This window comes from Chaetura pelagica, unplaced genomic scaffold, assembly GCF_000747805.2.
Source record: "Chaetura pelagica isolate M959 unplaced genomic scaffold, ChaPel_1.0 scaffold7, whole genome shotgun sequence".
Taxonomy (NCBI): Eukaryota; Metazoa; Chordata; class Aves; order Apodiformes; family Apodidae; genus Chaetura; species Chaetura pelagica.
The window spans coordinates 498,224-518,757 of NW_009953920.1; the positions used below are offsets into that span (position 1 = coordinate 498,224).

The window sequence follows — 20,534 nt, forward strand, 5'->3', positions numbered from 1 at the left end:
TCCCTACACTTTGCTTCTTTTCTCTTGTTGAAATTTCCTTTAATTTTATCTTGAGAGTGAGTTAAAACTGAGTTGTTCTGCCTAGGATTTTGGAAGCACATCATATTTTGTATGCCCTGAAAACCAAATCAGGTAAAAAAAGATCAGTACTTCCCAATACTGGTCCATTCTAAACTCCACCATTGCTGTCAAATATCACAGGAGTGCCAGGTACTCTCAAGTTTTGGATTAACTAATTGCTGTCAGTTTATGTCTTGTCTCTATTTTAAATAATAATTTAAATAATTTTTTTTTTGTCTCTTGTCTCTATTTTAAATAATTCTGTGATCCACTACCCTATGAGCTGAATTCTGTACATTTTTAATGGGTACTATCTTCCACCTGTGGTTGGAAGCAGAGACCTGCTTGTGTTCCTGCAGCACGAATAGGGCTTTGAAATAGCAGGCCTTGAAATAGCAATCCCAAGGCACAGGTCAGTAGTCCACCAACTGTTTTGAAATCAGAACCTTTTCTTCTTTTTTTGAGTTACTGGTTGGGTTTTTTTTAATAGTCTCTTCACAGTTAAAACTGTTGTGTGTTTTTTTTCACAAAACATTTTGCATTTCCTCTCTGAAATGCTGTTCATTCACATAGTTTCACTGAAGTCACCAATTTTGTGCAGGGAGCTTAGACTAGTTTGAAATGTCTTTTCATACAGATTTGACACAGAGTTTCAGAGTATTTTTGCACAAGAGTGATTATAAATATTTTAAAAGGTCATTTTTCTAGCTAAAAGGAGGTATTATGTCAATTAGTCAACGTATTAAAATCACCCTGTGTAGCAATGTGGTTTATGAAAATTAATTTAGTAAATCCTCTCATTCCATCACTGAGGGGTTTCTGAGTCTGTTCCTCCCAACATAGAGACAGCCCTTGTATGGGTAGGCTTTAGATGAGGTTTTAGATGAGGTTTAATTATTTGTGTAATTTACCCTGAGGTCTCTTTGTGAAAAGCACTCAATAAACACAAGAGTATTACCTTTATATAATGAAGATAATTGCACTTACATGTACCTTTGACACAAAATGGTTTTATTTGAGGAAACATCCCTTGAATCACCAACTGCTGGCTTGAAATGACAGCCCATTTCAGGCCAGCTGAAAATTCACCACATATGTGTAGTTTGTCTTCAATTAATTTAGATGTTTAATTCTTTTAAAGGGAATTATTGGCTGTGTTTTTATCTGAATCAGGCATATATAAATCATATTCACAGGAAATCAATGCATAATTTCAGTATTAGCATTATTTCAGTGGTGCACAGCTTGTAATTATGACAAAAAGGTGGTTTTTTCCTCATAAATGGTTTCAAAATATTGTATCATGTTGGTTTTTTAAGGATTCTGTAAGAGGTGCATGGATTTAACCAAGATTCAATTACATTCTATGTGGGCTTTGGACCTGCTATGATTTAATTACATTTTTATTCATTCAGATGTTTATAGTGCATGTATGTTTTCAAATCATTCTCACTGTAGCGTCAATTTTCCAACTTCTCTGTGCGAGAAAATGATCTTTAAAATTGTCCTCGCTCTGTAGTACTTAAGAAAGGGAGGAAGTACATGAAGAAGAACCTCAAAGATGAAGGCCAGGCTTGAAGCACAGTTTCATTAATACTGGATGGCAGGAAAGGAGCCAAGTCCCAGATAATGAGGAAGGAGTTGCAATTTTTTTTAAAGCTATCTGGTGACAGGGAAAACAAAAATGACATTCAGCTGACGAATGAGTGGAGTTTGACCTAGCCTTTTGACCCTTGACAATCAATCTTACCTGCTGCTTCATAAAGAATTATAGCTGTGCCACTCACATTTGACTCTGGATTTTTGCTGTTCTCTCTTACTTTCTTCATTCTTGCCTTTCTTCCTTCTTTTCTTTTCTTTTCTTTTCTTTTCTTTTCTTTTCTTTTCTTTTCTTTTCTTTTCTTTTCTTTTCTTTTCTTTTCTTTTCTTTTCTTTTCTTTTCTTTTCTTTTCTTTTCTTTTCTTTTCTTTTCTTTTCTTTTCTTTTCTTTTCTTTTCTTTTCTTTTCTTTTCTTTTCTTTTCTTTTCTTTTCTTTTCTTTTCTTTTCTTTTCTTTCTTTCTTTTCTTTTCTTTTCTTTTCTTTCTTTCTTTTCTTTTCTTTTCTTTTCTTTCTTTCTTTTCTTTTCTTTTCTTTTCTTTCTTTCTTTTCTTTTCTTTTCTTTTCTTTTCTTTTCTTTTCTTTTCTTTTCTTTTCTTTTCTTTTCTTTTCTTTTCTTTTCTTTTCTTTTCTTTTCTTTTCTTTTCTTTTCTTTTCTTTTCTTTTCTTTTCTTTTCTTTTCTTTTCTTTTCTTTTCTTTTCTTTTCTCTCCTCTCTTCTCCTCTCCTCTCCTCTCCTCTCCTCTTCATGAAGCATCACAGCAATAGGATGTGGTTACCTGCAGTCTGTTCACATAACAAGCACACCAGAGTCCTACAGTCATCGCCTTTGAATTTCTTTTCCTTTCTTCATTTTATTTTGTCATCCTCCTATTTGTTTGGCCTAGCTTACTGCACTGGAGGAATCACTTTATTGCCTGTGATGTCTTGTTGGTGAAATTTTCTCTTGGATTTCTTTATTGTTATTATAATTAGCTAGTTTGGTTTAGCTGGCTCCAGCAGTGTGTCTCTGATGACAGAGGTGCTCACAGTGGTGTGCAATGAACTCTAAGTACTACTCTTCTAGGAAATCTGGGATTGTTTTTCATTCTGAGGTATCCTTTAAACCCAGTGTGAAACAAGTGCCTAAAATGTGCCTGAGCTGAGAGTTCATCTTAAAAGACATCCTTGTTATTAGAGATCTCAAAAAGTCTTATGAGCTGCTGGGAATGAAAGCATTACCCAGACATTATCAAAAAGTGAGGGAAAGAAAAAATAAATGGGTGCTTTTAAACCATCTATCTCTTTTTAACACAATTTTGGAGGCAGCTCTATAATAATCTTTTCCATGTGGAAATAAAACTTTGTGTATCTTTGACCCCCTTCATTTTGAAGATCTTTGTGCACATTGTTGTACTTCACTAATTTTGCTTCCTGTGGTGAGGGAAGTGAAGTTTATTATCCCTCCTTTTCTTTTATAGAGCAGGAAAGTGAGGCAGGGAGATTTACTTCCATGCCCAAGGTGACAGTAGGTTCAGGAATAGGAGGTGGATACCCTGCACTGATCTTCATCCATAAAACCATCAGTCCTAATTCCCTATTTCTATGACACAGGATCATTGTTATTTATTGTTTTATTATTATAATTATTTTATAATTATGAATACTGTGCTTTGTATCTTGGAAGCACAATATCCAGGTGGGAATAGTATTTGTCAGCACAGCATATTTAATTATTTATAACTGTGTTCTTTGTCTGATGGTTCAATTGCTATTTATTTTATTTTCCACCAGAAGATTTGATCACTTAAACAACCCAATCAAACACTCAAACATTTGGCAGTGTTTACAAATTATGAAAATAGTTTCTGATTAAAATGTTCCACGGGGAGATGAAAGTTTCAGATCAGTATGTAAGCCCAGGGCACTCTGCTGAGCCTCTGCAGAGAGAGCTGCTCTGTGGCATATGCTCTTTATCCACACCCGTACTGGCACAAGGCGCAGGCAGGGGCTCACACATTTCCCTCATGGTCTTCCTGGGGCTATTTCTGTAGAGTGCTCTTATGGCAAGGGGGAAACCAAGCCCTCTTAGCCAAGTGAGATGCAGCTCTGCAAGGCACCCATCAGGCAGTACCTGACAAAAAGATCACTTTCAGTCACAGCTGAAAGAAGTGGCAGAATCACGTAGGCATCTAAAGCTTATCTGTTTTGTAGATGTACTGTGATCACATCTGAAAATCATTGCAGCATCAGTTAGATCAGCAATGCTTCTAGCACTATGACTACAAGAAGTCAGACACCATTTCACTGTGCAAGGTAATTAAGGGCTATTAGAATTAATCTATTTTAAGAATACCACTGCTTCAACAACAACTACAACAAAAACAACAAAGAGGTGGAAATGACTTCTGGTTTTGTTCGTACTAGTCCATGGACCAGTGCTGTTTCACAGACATCAGAGATTTTGGGTTCTTGGCTTCCTTCTTAATTTCCCAGTGCAAAATATTAAAGCATAAGATCCTTTCCTGGCATTGATTTCTTTATTAATCAGAAATCGATGTGGTCCATAATCCAAATACATAAAATGGTCAGCAGTGTCCTCTGCAAACCTCCTAATAAAATGTTTTGCACTGGGTGATTGCTTAAAGAACACTTGCCTTCACTTAAGGGTTTTTTGTAGGTGTTTTTCTGATGCAGTTCTCATAGCTCTAATGGCTGGGTAGCTATTGGCAAAAAAAAAATCCCTATACATTCCTGAGAAAATAAAGGCAGGAATTTACACAACTGCTTTGGCCCAGAATCACATGAAGACGACTTTTTGACAATAAGGTTTAGCAAATTTGCATTTGCTTCAGTTCCCTGTTCAAAGGTGAGGATTGTTGGAGTGCCATCATACTTCCTTAAGCTTTAAAGAAATAAATGTCTACTGCTGGTAGGAAGAAGAGACTGTTAGGGCCATATCTGCTCAAAGTGAGGGCTCTTTGTGAGAAGAACAGCAGTAGAACTACTGGAGATGATGGCCACAGGAATTGCCCTGCCCTATAGAATGCTGGAGAACCCCTGCAGGGCTGGTCTTTCCAGGTAGTCTGTAGGCAAACACGAATCCAAAAATGTCCTTTTTTGGAAGGTTGTGGGAGAGAGGGAAAGAAAGGAACGTTGTTGTTGTCACGTGATGCTGGACCTGGCTCTGTCTCAAGGATGGAGATGAAAGCATAGTTTGCCCCATGCTCCCTGGCACTTGGATGGAAAATAAAATGGAACTGTATTAATTTCAGCTTCATTGAAAACACACAGTAGAAAACACATCCACAGTTGGCAAATGGAAAAGTTTTAAATTGATGGTGGAAGAAACATTCATTTCCAAGCTTCTGAGCGAGCTATTAAAATCAACAGAGTAAAGACAAAATACCTGGCACTGAAAATGGAAGTAACAGTTTTTTGCATCTACTTAGTTAAAACTTGGCAAAACAAATCTAAAGTAGTGGTTTCAGATTTCTGTGTGCACTAACTGTGCCAGCTTTTGTTCTCAGGGTTGCCATGATAGATAGTTCATCCTGCTTGAAAAGCATTTTTCCTCTAACTTTTAAAATCAGAAGTCAATTTAAGCAAAAAGCTAGATCTTGTATCAACACTGACATGTGTGTGTTTATTTTGTACTGTTGAATGGTCCAGGCTTTTCATTTAATTACACTATTTTGGAACAAGCTCATCTCCATTTAATTGACTTTAGAGTTACCACAGTAAATCTGTTAACGGTGTTTGCCCAATGTTTATGTAGTAGTTTCACCTACACCTCTCTGGGCTTCCTCAGGTGGATGAGAAATCCACTAATTTCACAAGTAAGGGGATTTATGAACAGTAAATTCTCTCCCCTGGCCCCCTTTGCATTTTCCCCAGACAAACTTCTTTATCTATGGCTACACATTAGCAGTCACATGATGACCAATGTTTTCATTTTCATAAAAATTCTCTTAGTTCTCTGCAGCTAAAAGCTGGCTTTTGCATTATTTTATGAACAGTTTATATATAACAGAAGGAAAATTTAAAGGAAAGTTATAATTGTTGTATGGTAACTCCACACAACCTAGCTGCATCACTGCCAGTGTGTTCCTATAGGATAAATAAAATATACCTGTTAGCATACATTCTCTTGTGAATTTTCTGTATTTTAGAGCAAGTTCTGCAGGATTCTATTATAATTCTCAAAAGGATAACATTAACAGCATGTGTATTTAATATTTATAACAGCCTTAGTGCATTGGTAAACACATTCTTTTTTTGTACATTAACACATTGTTGGATTTCTCTAAAAGACTGAGGAGCCTGGAGAGGACAAACAATCAGAAGAGTGTTTTGTAGCATCGTTGAGGTTTGCTATAGCTAAACACCCACAGATGAGACCTAAACCCTTACTTAAAATGCTATTTCATTATCCTGAATATTAAAATCATAGCAATGTTGCCATAGGGAAGAGAAAGACTAGCTTCCTGGGAGTTTTTTAGAGAGTTACTGGATAGCAACTAAATTCAGCTTTGCTTCCATTATCTGGTCTGGAAAAGCAAGTATTTCCATTGAGAATGATAATAAGGTACTACTTATGCATTACTTACAACATTCACATGTTGTGACTGACAATGTAGATAGAAATAGTGAACAATTTTTAAGTAGATTTTTTGGCCAAATTTAAATTCATCCTTTGGATTTTATTTCCTTTCTATAACTGGCGAATCCTGCTCAATGTAAGTAACTAAATGATTTAAGTGTGAGTTCTTTTAGTAATTGTTGTGTGTCACTTTCAAATAAAAAATTATTAAGCTTGAAGAAGCAGCTTAATAGCTAAGGAAAGATCTAGATACTGTTTGGTCAAGGGCCAGCTACTAACTATTTTGTTGTGTACAAAAATGTATGAAATATCAAACCAGCATGGAGGTTCTTGATGTGCTTTTGAAAGCCATGAAGTGGATAGTGCACTTGATTGCCAGAGGAGTGCAGCTGTTTTTCTCAACTCCCCAGGGCTTCTGTTCAGCTGTGGATGTAGCTTCATCCTAACCCAGAAGCTCCATCCTAACCCAGACTTTACAGGCAGGGAATGAGGAGTGCCTTTAAAATCTTCTCCCTATGTCTCCTGTGCAAATTTTCTACTGATGAGCAATTTATCTGTATGAATAACCAAGCTGTTTATTTCAACAGTGGGCAGGAAATTTAGACAGGTGGAAGCACATGAGCACTCAAAGAGCAGCTAATTCACTGTTGCTGTGCAAAGGTGATACATGCCAGGCACAGCCAAGCTAGAATTAGCACTTGAAGCAGCAACATGTTTGGCTGATGAGCTACAGGGGCAGGAGAGAAATCTGATACTCTGCCTTCCTCATTTTACTGCAAATTTAAAATGTGCAGTCAGTCCACTCGCAGGAGATGACCAGCTGCAGAGTCCAGAACCACTGCTCACCTACTGTTTAACTTGGTCTTTAATCTCTCCTCAAGTAAATTAAACTAGAAAAAGGGGCATAGGCAGATCACCTCTAGCTGACCAGCAGTTAGCTTAAGGCTTACAAAAAGAAAATAGCTACGGATAGTGTTGCATGTTTTGAAATGCCCACAACTAAATACAGCGACACATATCTATGCACAACAAATAATAAAAATCAAGGAAGATCCTTAAGGACAGCAAAATAGAGCTACTGTGAGTTAACAGTAGGCAAAGAATGTACATTGCCGGTGGTACATACATTCAGGCATAGCTTTTGGTGTGACAGATTACCAAATTAGAGTTTGTCACCCAGCTCTTCTGCAGTTCCTCATGTGGATGGAGTTGTGTGATCTCTCTGCATTGATGCCTTATCTAAAGAAAGAACACGTCCATCTTCTGCTCACATACTGAGGTCACAGCACCTAGCACAGCACCTCCTCACTGACCCAGTCACATATGCTCAAGTTTTCTCAGGTGCCACAGCTATTAAGCAACATCTCCTGTCACTTAGAAAAAGCTTTTTAGTCCATATTTATTTTTCAATGACTAATGAAGAATGCCATGAGCAACATGGTACTGTACATGTGTCCCAGCTGGTGAGGAATGGCCTTCATTCCCTGGGAGGTACATAGGGACTGAGAGCATTACAGCCCTCGCAGGATCAGGCCCCATGTTTTGTTTTGGTTTGGTTTTTTTGTTTGTTTCATTTCCCCACCTTCCCCCATCATAGCACCCTGTTGCTACAATGTTTCATTTTTTTATGGCTTGGTAAAACCATGAGGAGTTCGAGGCTATACTGAGGATAACAGAGGCTGTTGTTAACAAGGTTAAAACCTAAATTACTACTCCAGCAGAGCATTTGTGTGCACAGCCTTGCAGCAAGGTAGAACTGCCACTTTCACAGATGCTTCTTGTACTTTCTGTTGTAGTTTTGATGATTGCAAAGGGAAGGACTGGACTGGGCTGCATTTTTTTCCTTTCTCCTTATAGCGTACACATTGCTGATTTCTGAGTCATTCCATGGCCTGTTTTCACTGCTGCTCAGCTAAGTTCTCTAACTGGAATTTGCACACTAGGAACAGAATTTGCAGCTGCTTGACTCTTGGAGTTCTTAATAGAAAACAGAGTTGTCCGAGGTCTACAAGCTTTCAGAATAGACTGGAAGTGGAAAATGATGGAAACACAGATATAATGAGAGTCTGAGAGATGAAAGCAACCAGTCATACCAAGTCACCTGGTGGGCATGGTATCCTCTGCTGCTTCCAGTGGTTGGAGCTGGAGAGAAGTGACATTGTCCTTTGTCATTCTTAGGACACTTCCACAAGCTCAGCATCAAGGCCAACCTTTTAAGCCACAAACACTTTGATCCACTATTTGATTATATTGTTAAAAAAAAACAACAACAAAACAAAACCCAAACACACATGCACAAGAAAGCCCAGTACATTTCACTTACAATGACTTCACTTTCAGTTAAGGAAACATGACTCACTTCAAAGACTCTTTGAAGACACTTTTAATTCCTGATCTTCAAAGAACCACTGCTGAAGCTACACCTGGATAAATATTTCTTTGTCAGAAGACCTGTTTGCCATATACAATTATAGAAGACCCAACAGTAGGCCTATTATCTGAAAGCATGTAAAATCAACCTTTGAAGCCACCCAGACAAGAGACACCCTTGTCTTTTGACACAACTTTGCCCCAAAGCCTCACATAGCCACCTTACCAGCAGAAATGGCAGAGGACTGGAGATCCATGGCTCTCTGTACCTCAGGACAGGATTCTGCACAACCTCTTCCAAAGCTCCTGGGGCTGTATGTCATTGCACTGCTTTTTCTACGAGCATTGCTTCCTCGAGGCACATCAAACACTTAGGCTGCCTAAGTGCTATAGAAATTATGGTTCCCATCAATATTAGAGCATTTTAAAGAGATAAGGAGAGAAAAAAAAATAAATAAATCTGTTGTCCCTGTTATTAAAGGTTGTATGCTCAGAGAGTGCCCAGCCTTTTTCTGATGTCCATTATGAGTCATGGTCATTGTTCTCTGAGTCAGCAGACTGTAGTTTCAAACTTCATTTCTTTGTGTCATTCATCTGTTCCCTGTCACACCCCTTCAGCTGTGAAATCTTATATTGGGCTCTGTTGGCCTTTACATGATATATTTTTTCTCTCTCAGTTTCTTTCAAAGGAGTCTTGCAGAATTTTTCCCACAAAATGGGAGGTTATCTAAAATTCTGGTCCATAGGAACATTTTTATGGTCTCAATATGGTCTGGAAAATCCAATCTGTAGGAATACCATGACATTGAATTTGATTTTCCATTCCAACACTATTCTGTTCTTAGATCATATAGGAGAAGTCCTGCTCTCTGTACCTAGAAAAGTGCTTTTATCTGGCATAAGGACTTGATCTCTGAGAAAGTCATGTTTTCACAAAAAAACCCCCACAAAAACAACAACAACCAACCAAACAAAAAACCCCAACAAATAAACAAAAATCCACATGAGCTGATAAAATTAGAAGTTTACCAGATCCAGATATCACTTGCTTGACACCCAGCCTTTGGCATTCAAATACTTAAATTGCCCTCACACTATGCTATGGTGGGTTTTTAATTGCCTGTCTTTGCATGAGTCCCAAGACAACTCCCTGATTGATCCCCTGTGTCTTGATGATACCCTTACTCCAGTTAATGTTTCAGCCATCTGTACAGTATGAGGCCTAAGGTCCCATTTGAGCTGAGAAGGCAAATGGCTTATTAAAGTCTAATTTCTCCAGCTTGTTCTTGCCTTTGGGCATTTTAAATAGGTTAATGCAGTTTTTACAATACACTCAGGGAACTTTACTCACAGCGTGTTGTCATAAACTAGAGGAAAATAGCCCCTAGATTATCTCAAAATGGGAAGTATTCCAAACATACTTGTCCTGATACTTAAGTCAAGCTCTCTACATAGAACAACTTTTCCTTTTTTTTTTTTTTTCTTCTTATGATTTTAGTGAATTACTGTACATTTAAAGGCTTGGTAAAGAAAAAAATGTCAGATTTATTTAATGCATAAGATAATTTTTTAGGGAAGTTCCAGTATTCATCAAACTGTGAAGACACCACAGGCACCATATAAATTATGATGGTTTTCTTCTTAATACTTCCTTTTTATTGCCTATATTCTTTAAAGTGAATCTGCTCATGAAAGATGCTGGATATGACAACAGTAGAAAGTGAAGCCATCTCTTTATCTGCAAAATTGGTACAGAGGAGCATTGGAGATGCAGGTTTCTCCCTATAACCCCATCTGCTTTCTGCAGCTGTAACCTTGAGGGATCACCTTTTGGAAGGAGAAGATGACTTGGTGTCCTTATTCTTTCTATGCTTAGCCTCTCTGCTAAAGTGCAAATAAAGATGTCAGTGTATGCCATCCAGGGCCGTAGTCTTTATGATCTTCCTAATAAGTATTGGGACACCATCAATTTATTAGCCTGACTGTGTGGCAGACTCCTTCCTATGCAGGCTCTCTGTGGGTATCTGTGTGTGAATACATCTTCTATACATCTAATACATCTTCTATAAGGTAGAATACACTCAAAAGCACCATTAACGTGCAATGACTTTTGTTCCCTGTATTGACCTAGACTGGATTTGAACCAGTGATTTAGAAATAATATGCTCTGTATCCCATTACTAATCCCTTCAGCCACAAGTCCAATCTTTCCTTTTTTTCTTTCAGAAAGAGGATGCTAACATATTTAAAATGACTTATATTTTGCTCTCAAAAAGAAAATTCAAGCACGTGTAAAAAACACATTGGGTATTTGGCTAATCTACCCCTCATTACCCAGAAGGGAGAGAGCATAAACACAGGCTTCCATTAGACCATTCAGCGTGTGTATTCAGTCTTCAGAAATCTGTTTCAAAGAAAGCAAGGCATATACCTCATTAGAAGGAAAACAACAGGGTGGAAAAAGAAAAAAAAGTGGGCCATGTCAGTTCAAACGCAAGCCCAGATGCTTAAGTTAGTTACACTTTTCAGTTGAAGGCAATGCAAATCCATTCTCCATTACTGGGGAAGTGGAAAAAGGCATTAGGCCCTTGAAATGGCGAGAGCCAAGTTCTGTGCTCAGTCAAATAGGAAAAGGTTTAATGTATTATTTTCTCCTTTTTAGTCCATTGTACATTGTATCAAGGCACTGAAGAACGTCTATGTAATTATGTAAATAGGAGAATAGAGGATAGAGTAGCACAATAGTTTGTAGGGTAGAATTGTTTCTTATTCCTCTGAACCCTTCTTCCTCTTCACACAAACATGCACAAAACATTATTAAAATAAATCAGACATTATGTGAAGCTTATCCACAAGAGCAGATTCTATACACAAATTTAATCCCTGAACATTAGTATGTACTTCTGCAAAGCATTGTAGAGGTCTTAAGAATCTGAGTTTATATTGTGAATGGAAAGTGAAAAAAGAGTAATAAATTTGACATTGTTTTCAATATAGAAACATTTGTGGGATTGCTTATGTTTCTTGCTTTATGCAGACGTGATTAAACTCTAAATTATATATTTTATCTAAAATATAACCAGAGCCATTCCCATACTTATGCAAGACTATATTAGCCAGGGGCAGCAGGCAGTTGATACTTTCAGTGAATGCAGTCAGGATTGGGATTTGAAGAAAGAGCCTTTTCAGTTTTCCCACGAAAAAAAAAGATACAGTCATTCCCCAGACTGCTTCTTTCAGCATGGTTGCATCACAGGTGAATTTTTCCCAATGCACTGCTCCACTTGACAGAGGGGCATTTTAGTTTAATTTCAGTTTCCTGTGTAGGTAACCAGCAGAGTAACAGAAGATACAAGAAAAACATGAAAAGACCCATTTTATGTAAATACTGTAAAGGCATAGCTGCATTGTGCCTGAGGTATCCCCCAAAGGAAGCCAAGAAGGAGTGTGTTTCTTAGATCATACCTTTCTCTGAGTCCTTAAAGTAGTCTGAGGTCTGTGACAAGTATAGAAAGAAGTACGTGACCTGGGAGATGAGAAAGTTTGCTTTCACTGCCTCTTGGCAATTTATTTCCATCACTTAACTCCATATCTCTTGTTCTAATGTAAATCATTGAATGATAGAATGGTTTGGATTAGAAACAACCTGAAAGATCATCTAGTTCCAAATCCCTGCCATGGGCAGGGACACCTCCCACTAGACCAGGTTGCTCAAAGCCACACCCAACCTGGCCTTGAACACTTCCAGGAGGGGGTATCCATAACTTCCCTGGGCAACCTCTTCCAGTGTCTCACCCCCTTCACACTAAAAAATTTCTTCCTAATGTCTAACCTAATCTGCCCGCTTCCAGTTTAAACCCATTACCCCTTGTCCTATCACTACATGCCCTTGTAAAAAGTCCCTCTCCAGCTTTCTTGTTGGAGTTGCTCAGCCTGTCTTCATAAGATATCTGCTGCAGGCCTCTGATCATTTTCATGGCCCTTCTCTGGACTTTCTCCAAGATCTCCATGTCCTTCTTGTGTTGGGGGCTCTGGAACTGGACACAATACTCCAGGTAGGGTCTCATGAGAGCAGAGTACAGGGGGAGAATCACCTGCCTTGACCTGCCACTCATGCTTCTTTTGATTCAGCCCAGGACATGATTGACTTTCTGGACTGCAAGCACATGTTGCAGGCTCATGTTGAGCTTCTCATCAGGCAACATCCTGAAGTCCTTTTCCTCATGGCTGTTCTCAGTCCCTTCTCCACCCAAATTGTATTTTTGCTTGGAATTTCCTTGACCCATGTGCAGGGTCTTGTACTTGACCTTATTGAACTTCATGAGTTATTATGGCTAAGCATAATCTGCTTAAAATAGGATCATAAAATATAGGGTGATCCCTTGGGAACTCTGTCATGGCACTGTAGCAAACAAAAAATTATAATTAAAACTTAGGTTTGAAAGCCTCTCATGTCATTGTTTCTTTGTAGGTCTTAGTTTTTCTTACTATCTTACTGGATACCCAGTATATATTCAGTGTGCGTTTTTCTCAAGGAAAGTTGAAATGCCACAAGGCTTTTGTGAATTTTCCTTACAGGTTTTCATTGTGTGCATGCATTTATAGCTAATTAGCTCTCTGTTAAATTGAGGTACTTTATGTTGTCTTTTTTAACCACAGAAGTAACTTCTTGCAATTTTTTTTGCCAATCTCTTTAATTCTTGAGTGCAATTATGAAAGAAAGTAGGCACTTCTCACTTAAATATGTCAAAGTTTTACTGAGCTGTTAGCCAGTAAGTCATAAAAAGATTCCTGTCAGGAAGGCAGTGCATGTTATCTTTTATACATGTAGACATAGCACTGTTGTACCACCTGAAATTCCATCAGGCTCCAAGCTCTGCAGAAAGTGACAAATGCTAGACAGGTATACGATTTATAATGGATGAGCTATGCAAGCAAGCTCTGGGAGTTGGATAGGATTTGATTACAAACAATAATATGACACAAGCCCTGCTGTGGATAGTAAACACATTGTGAGAGGCAGTGCAATCGGGCAACCTGGACATCAGATTGCAGGCATGATCCAGAGCCCTAAATCCACTTTTTCAGCACACCTACTGTGTGGCTTTGGGAAAGCCTGGTCTGATCTAACAGTCCTTCTTCCAATTCCCTATCTGTTTCTTTAGGAACAGAGTGTTAAACAATCACACTTCACTAAGCCAATTCAATGCAGTTTATAGCTCAGCATGATAGTAGACTTTGGAAAGGCTTTTAAAAAGAATTATATGAAAAGACAAGAAGTTATTTGAATAATTTTGTGCAGTTGCTGGCAATGAAGGTAGAAACTTGTCCATGAAGTAACTTTTCTCCATCAACAGTTTTTTCCCCTTCACCCCCAGCAGGTATTGATATTCCTGCGTCTGCCAGGAATATTATTATTAGGAATATTATTAGGCAGTACTGAGTATAAAGCTTTTCTACTCCTAGATGGAGAATATAAAAAAATCTCCGTATCTCCATTTGGGAGTTCTGGACATGCCCACAGAATTTACAAACTTGATGTTTTCCAAGTCAAATTCAGATCCTCTCCTTTCATCAGATAAGTCAGCTTGCCTGAGTGATTGCACCTGCTCACGTTGTCAATGCACAGATGTTGCAAATGGCCGTTCAACATCGGTTACATTAGCAGCTCAGTAGCACCTGAAGCTGCAAAATTTTAGGTGAAAAAAAAACTTAGGAGGCATTTTTTTCCTTTTTCTCGCCTCTGGATTCTGTCCCTTGTTTTCTTTATTGACAGAAGAAAAAAATGTACAAATCAAAATGTCCATTAAACTGAATCACAGAATGTCTTTGACTGGAAGAGACCTCCAAGATCATCCAGTCCAGCCTTAGACCTAACACTGCAAGCTCACCACCAAACCATGGCCCTAATCACCAGGTCTCCGTTCCATTTAAATGCCTCCAGAGATGGTGACTCCACCACTGCCCTGGGCAAACTATTTCAATGCTTGACATCCCTTTCAGTAAAGAAATGCTTCCTAATACCTAGTCTAAACCTCCCCATGTGCAGCTTCCATCCATTCCTCTGGTCCTATCACACATCTCCCTGCAGCCTTCTTTTCTCAAGGCTGAACAAACCCTGTTTTTTCAGCCTCTCCTCACATGGCAGGTCTTCCAGTCCTCTGATCATCCTTGTGGCCTTTCTCTGGACCCTCTCCAGCCTGTCTGCATCCTTTTCGTAGAGCAGAGACCAAAACTGAACACAATATTCCAGGTGTGGTCTGACAAGTGCCAAGTAGAGCAGGATGATGACTTCTTTATCTCTGCTCATTATGTCCTTGTTGTTGCAGCCCAGCATCCTGTTGGTTTCCTTTGCTGCTGCATCACATTGTTCACTCATGTTGAGCCTGTTATCCGCCAAGACCCCCAGGTCCCTTTCCACAGGGCTGCTGTAGCATGTGCAACAATAAAATCTGTCTTAAGCAGATTCATACATTTAGTAAAACTGCATTTCAATAGGTGTGGATTTTTGTCCAGTGCTAGACAAACAGATCAGTGTTATTTTTGAATATCCACATCTGTGCTTTACACTCTGTAATTTTGCAAGGCTACTGGTATCACTGGCAAGATTTCAATGGTAGCATCCCGAAAGGAAATAGTGTGCTCCGAGGGGAACACTGATGCTAAAAATTATTAAATATTAATCTTCTGATTGCTCCAAGCTACACGCAAATAAACAAAGCAATAAACATTTGGCAATATAATGTAGGCACCCCTTCATTTATTTTTGTTTGTCAAGAAACTTCACTTATTTTACACTTTGGGCTTCTTTACCATTCTCCTAATATGTTGTATGTTACTGTTTTAAGAAGTATGGGCAGTGATGCTTTTCTCTTAAATGTTCTATCTGCAAGTATTTTTTGTATACCATAAGCTAAATCATAAGATCATTGTCAAAAAAAATTAACACTGACTTGTCTTTGCACTTTTATGTTATCAGAATCACAGTGATCCCTGTGTGCTGTTACTTCAAGTTCTCTCAGATCAATACTTTCAATATTCTTTTAATTATCGGCCATATTTTCAGAAGTCTAGCTGAAAGGTGTACCTCAAGGAGCCAAACATGTTCTGTGCTCCAAAAATGTTTCAGTAGATGGCTTCCTCTTCACCTTGAATGCTTTTGCCTGTCCTTTACTACATGACCCAGTGCCCTAGATACAACACATGGCATTCTGGCAAATCCATTCTTCCAAGCCATGGCCTTTAAGAGTGCTCTGTGGCAGCAAAATGGTTTGGGGACCATTGCAGTACAAAAATCTCCCATTGTATCTAGTTCACTACAGAAGTTTTGTCTCTTCGTGTGCAACTGTGCGCACAGGGTATAAAATGACCCCTTGTTCCTGTCTGTGAGCTACGTGAATTACAAATTACAATTCTGTGGGACATCATTGCATTGATTTCTGTATTGGAGTCTGTGGAAGCCTTTTGTGTTTGAAGTCTTGGTTATCAATGGTTTGTCCAGACTGCTAAACTGTCACAGGTGAGGAAATGGCCTGCATGAGATAAAGAGCTGCTCTAGATTAAGTTTTTTTCCCCTTATATCCTTCCTCTTCTGTGTACATATACGTACAGATAGAATTGGTGAATAATATTCCTTGCTATCTAAGGTGCTGTGGTTAATATTTGTCTATGCAGTTGCTTTCTTGTATACACACCTTCTCCTTCTTTGTTGTCATGTGCCTTAGATTATATTTCCACTTACCTACTCGCTTCACTTTGAGGCATTTAGGTACGAGTTCCAATTGTGGAATTGATAGGAGTGTACCCTTACTTTTCCAGGCTGATTTATTTTGCATTAAATACCATGTGTGGTTTTAATCTGATGGTCACTCTGCCTTACTTTGAAACACCAAACTTCCATCAGTAGCTTTCCTGATGGAAAGATATTGGTGTTACCAGTCCTACTTCTCTGCTTTATTCAGGTTCTTTTTGAAGTCACATACACATGACTATAATTCTTTGAAAGGCAGATTTGTAGTTTGATTCCCACCTGTGATGAAAGAAAAAATTAGAGCAGCTATGAGTGTAGGAATGGATGACCAACAGCTCTTCCTACCAGCCTTTCACTTCTCCTTCATACAGCATTTTCTGGCATACTCATTTTGCCTCATCTTTCTCCATTTTCTTTTCTTTTTTCTCTTCCTTGTTCCAGTTTATGGGTCATTGATTTCATAAGTCGTACCAAGACCTCAGGTTCATCCCCAGGGCATAGACATCTGAAAAACTGAAGTAGGGATGTTGGTATAAAAAGAAAGCAGAGATGACTTGGCTTTATCTGCCAATCCACAAATAACTTGGTGAATAGAATTTATGGCCATGAAATCTGACTGCCATTTTAGAAAAAAAAACAAATTTGATTCATTCACAGTTTATTTTGGCTTCTGCTGATGGAAATTGGAATACAGAGTGGTGTTGACAAAGCAGCATACAAAGTGCAAAATAGTGCAATGACCTTTTAAGCTGTTCCTCTTGGGATCTTATAGCCATCTAACATGACCACTAATATGTTGGTTAAAATGGGTAAGGCTGAAGAACCAGGTGACTTATTCAGGGCATGAGCCTAGAAATCATCAGACTCCTGTAGTGTTCTGGCTGCGGCTTAAAGGTGTTCTTCCTTAGTGACATCCCTGTGGCACACTTCTTGGCTTCCTGAATTTAATAAATGTCCTAGTCAATTTGTAAGCATCTCTGTGCCAGCTCTTCTGGGAAGGTTGTTCCTCAGTGCCAGTAAGTTGATGTGAGCCATGGGTTTCCTCTAGGAAAACACAACAGACCTTTACTACCAGGTGTAAGTGAGCAGTGCAAGTGCACAGAATACCTACCCTGTTTCACAGGAGGAACATTACAGCTTTTACAGTGGGTAATAAGTACTGATTTCAGACACACATTTTATCAGGTATTTTTTCTATCTACACATTGAACAAGAAATTTCATAGCTGAATGTTATGTTTCCTGATACCTGTTGTATAAAGACATGACAAAGCTCTTTTTAGAGCACCCTTTGTTTTACAGCTGTGGTTTTCTCCTTTAAATAACAGTACCAGTTCACATTATGATTTCTTACTATGGTGCGTACAGTGACGACCTGTTCACCTGTTCTCTAGGCAGGCATTGGCTTCACTGGTAAGCTTGCCTGAGCAAAGACTTCTGGTCAGCTCTGATGTCCATCCTGTGGGAGAGCTGTAGACCTTCCAAAGGTTTGGTTTTATTGCTTCCAGTGAAGTCTGACTTGCCACAGAACTGTACTGGCAGAACCACAGGCTGTTATTGATGGGAATGTGTTTCCTGCCACAGCCTGAAGTCTGAGGTCAGCTGGTCTCAGTGGACAGTGTGCCCAACAATGTAAGAGAACCAGGATTTGATCCAAGACAGCTTTAACACAGTAGGTGTTACTGAAACCTACATAATTTCCTTCCCTCTCTTCATTCCACAGCTACCTCATCCCTGAACTCCCAGCTTCAACAGCTTCAGCATCTTCAGCAGCTCCAACATCAACAGCAGCAGCAGCAGCAGGGTCAGCAGCAGCAACAGCAGCAGCAAAGCCAGCAGCAACAGCAAGGTCAGCAGGCACAGACTCCACAGCCACCCCAGCAGACCCAACAGCCACAGACACAACCATCAGCACCACCACAGCAGAACCAAACACAGTCCCAGAGCCAGAGCCAACCTCCACTGGCCCCACAGTCCTCCAGCTCTCCTCAGAAACCCAGCCAGTCACCAGGACATGGCCTTCCATCTCCTCTTACTTCACCAAATCCATTGCAGGTAGGACACTGTACAAAATTCTAATGGTCTAACACCAGCAAGTGCATATTATCCCACTAAAAAGGAAAATCAAATGAAAGTTATGCATCCTGCTCATACAGGCTGAGAAGTTCCACCTCATATGAGTTAATCCTTACAGGCGTGCAGCTTAGAACAGCTAAAAGGCCTGATAAGACAGAAAAGCATAACTAATTATGGTCCTAGTCTGCTCCTTTCTGAAGAGTAAAAATAGTTTGCTCTTAAAGTCTGTCATAACACTCATAGGAAACAATGTAGTTTTTCCCACAGATTCAGCATGGGACCTTCACAAATGGTGTTTGCCCAGTACTCCCCCTTTATGGTACCTTATGAAGACAGCAAAGGTAGCTGTGGATCCTGACTCTCCCTAACAGATAAAGAGTTTCTGCTGGTGGACATGTGCAGGGGATGGATGAATGGATTATCCTTCCTCATGAAATCACAGTCCTAACATTTTTCCTGCTAAGAATCAAATACTTCTGTTGAGTCTTAGCATAGACTCCAAAGCTAAGGATGCCAGTCAGTGCCTTTCCTGGGTGCTTACTCCAATGACACACATATTTTTTAATAGACGAACAGCTATGACACCCACACTGATGCTGGGTGGGCTCTGTCCTTGAAATTCCCAGGCAGAAACAGAAGAGCTCACCTCCAGTGGTCCTAATTTCTTATACTTGGGTGTTCTCAGGCTACATGTGTCATGCTACATTCGCACGCCACAAGAGCAGCTTTAACTGTAACCACAGGTGTGATTCTGAATAAACACCTGGGTTGTCTGTGAAGTGAGCAGAGTTTTTTTCACTGGGTAGTGAAGCTGCACTTAGAAGCTAGCAAAGACTGTATTCACTTTGCATTCTACATTTTGAGACTCCACTTTGAAGGTTTTATCCACAATGATGGATTTGGCTCCACTTCCTGCAGAAATTAAACCGCATTCGTTTAATAATTTTTTAAAAATCCCTTTTCAAACAATTAAGGGAATTGGTTTATGAGAAGCTTTGTTTGCTGTGTGGTCAGTTAAACATGCATTAATCTGAGCTTCAGCTAAATTGCATCAAATCTGATTTTTTAATGGTTTTGATAATAGACTTAAAGTCCTTGCTTCCTGTGCTTTTTCTTACAGTAGAGCATAATGCTTCTAGAACTTCTTCTGTGCATTGTCTTAAGGGCTACTTAGGCACCACTTAATGCCCCATCTATCATGCTAGTGAGTGCTTTGGGACTCTTTAGTATGCAGATTATTGACACAGAGGCAGGAATATTTCCAGAGGAGCTTCTTTCCATTTTATTGTCTTAGTGGAGCTGTAATTTATGCACACTAACTGTATATGCTATATGTTGCTAAAACTGCCTGCTAAATATTTTGCTTTGAAAGGCATCCAGTTTTCCAAACAAATCAAATGCACACATAAATTAGAGTTGGGGTAGAGTGGGATTATGTCAGTGAACATACCTCAAGAGGGTTGTAGTAACAGTAAATCTGAAGTCTTAGCTCTCTTTTAGCCTCTGCTCCCAGTGTAAATCTCGACTGAATCTGAGTACTTCCAGTCTCATCTGTAACCTACAGGTACAGGCCAGTAGAAGCACTGTCTACTGTTAGTTCTCCAGGGCCACATCCCACTTGCAGAAATACAGTAAAAGTAGGTAAAACCAATAATTACTTTAATGGAGATACCTTGACACATCTCTCTCTTTAGCATGCTTATTCTCACAACTAGCTCTCTGAGGTCAGTCTGGATGTGGCAGACTCAGCAGAAGTGGAAGGAGGGAACCAAGTACTCTGAGGTGGTTTTAGTTCAAATGCTAGCCCCTAAACTTTAAAACTGGGATTAGAGTTAAGGAAAGACACCAGCATGAGAAGTCTGGCATTCCCACTGGGCTGAGCTCAACCTGTTGCGCTAGGCCAGCTGCGTGACAGGGACACTTCTGAAACAGCCAAGGAATTAGAAGTCGTTAGCTGTCAGCTCTGGCCCAGCATTAGTAATAAACTGGGGGATAAGTATTTGTTGTGTTCTTTCCTCACCATTTAAATAGCCATGAAAACCCAAAGTTTGTTCACAAATACAAGTATGTCATACTCTGACATCCAGAAGAGAAGCCAGAA

The 20,534-nt window shown here is 39.3% G+C and overlaps 1 protein-coding gene across 1 annotated transcript in view; it reads left to right on the forward strand.

Annotated features, from left to right (window-relative positions):
* The window catches only part of POU6F2 (POU class 6 homeobox 2), a 259,189-nt gene that overhangs the window by 137,120 nt on the left and 101,535 nt on the right, over positions 1–20,534 (forward strand). Inside the window, exon 4 of the mRNA XM_010001517.1 lies at positions 18,081–18,412. Coding sequence (XP_009999819.1) covers positions 18,081–18,412 — 332 coding nt within the window. The remainder of the gene's footprint in view (positions 1–18,080; positions 18,413–20,534) is intronic.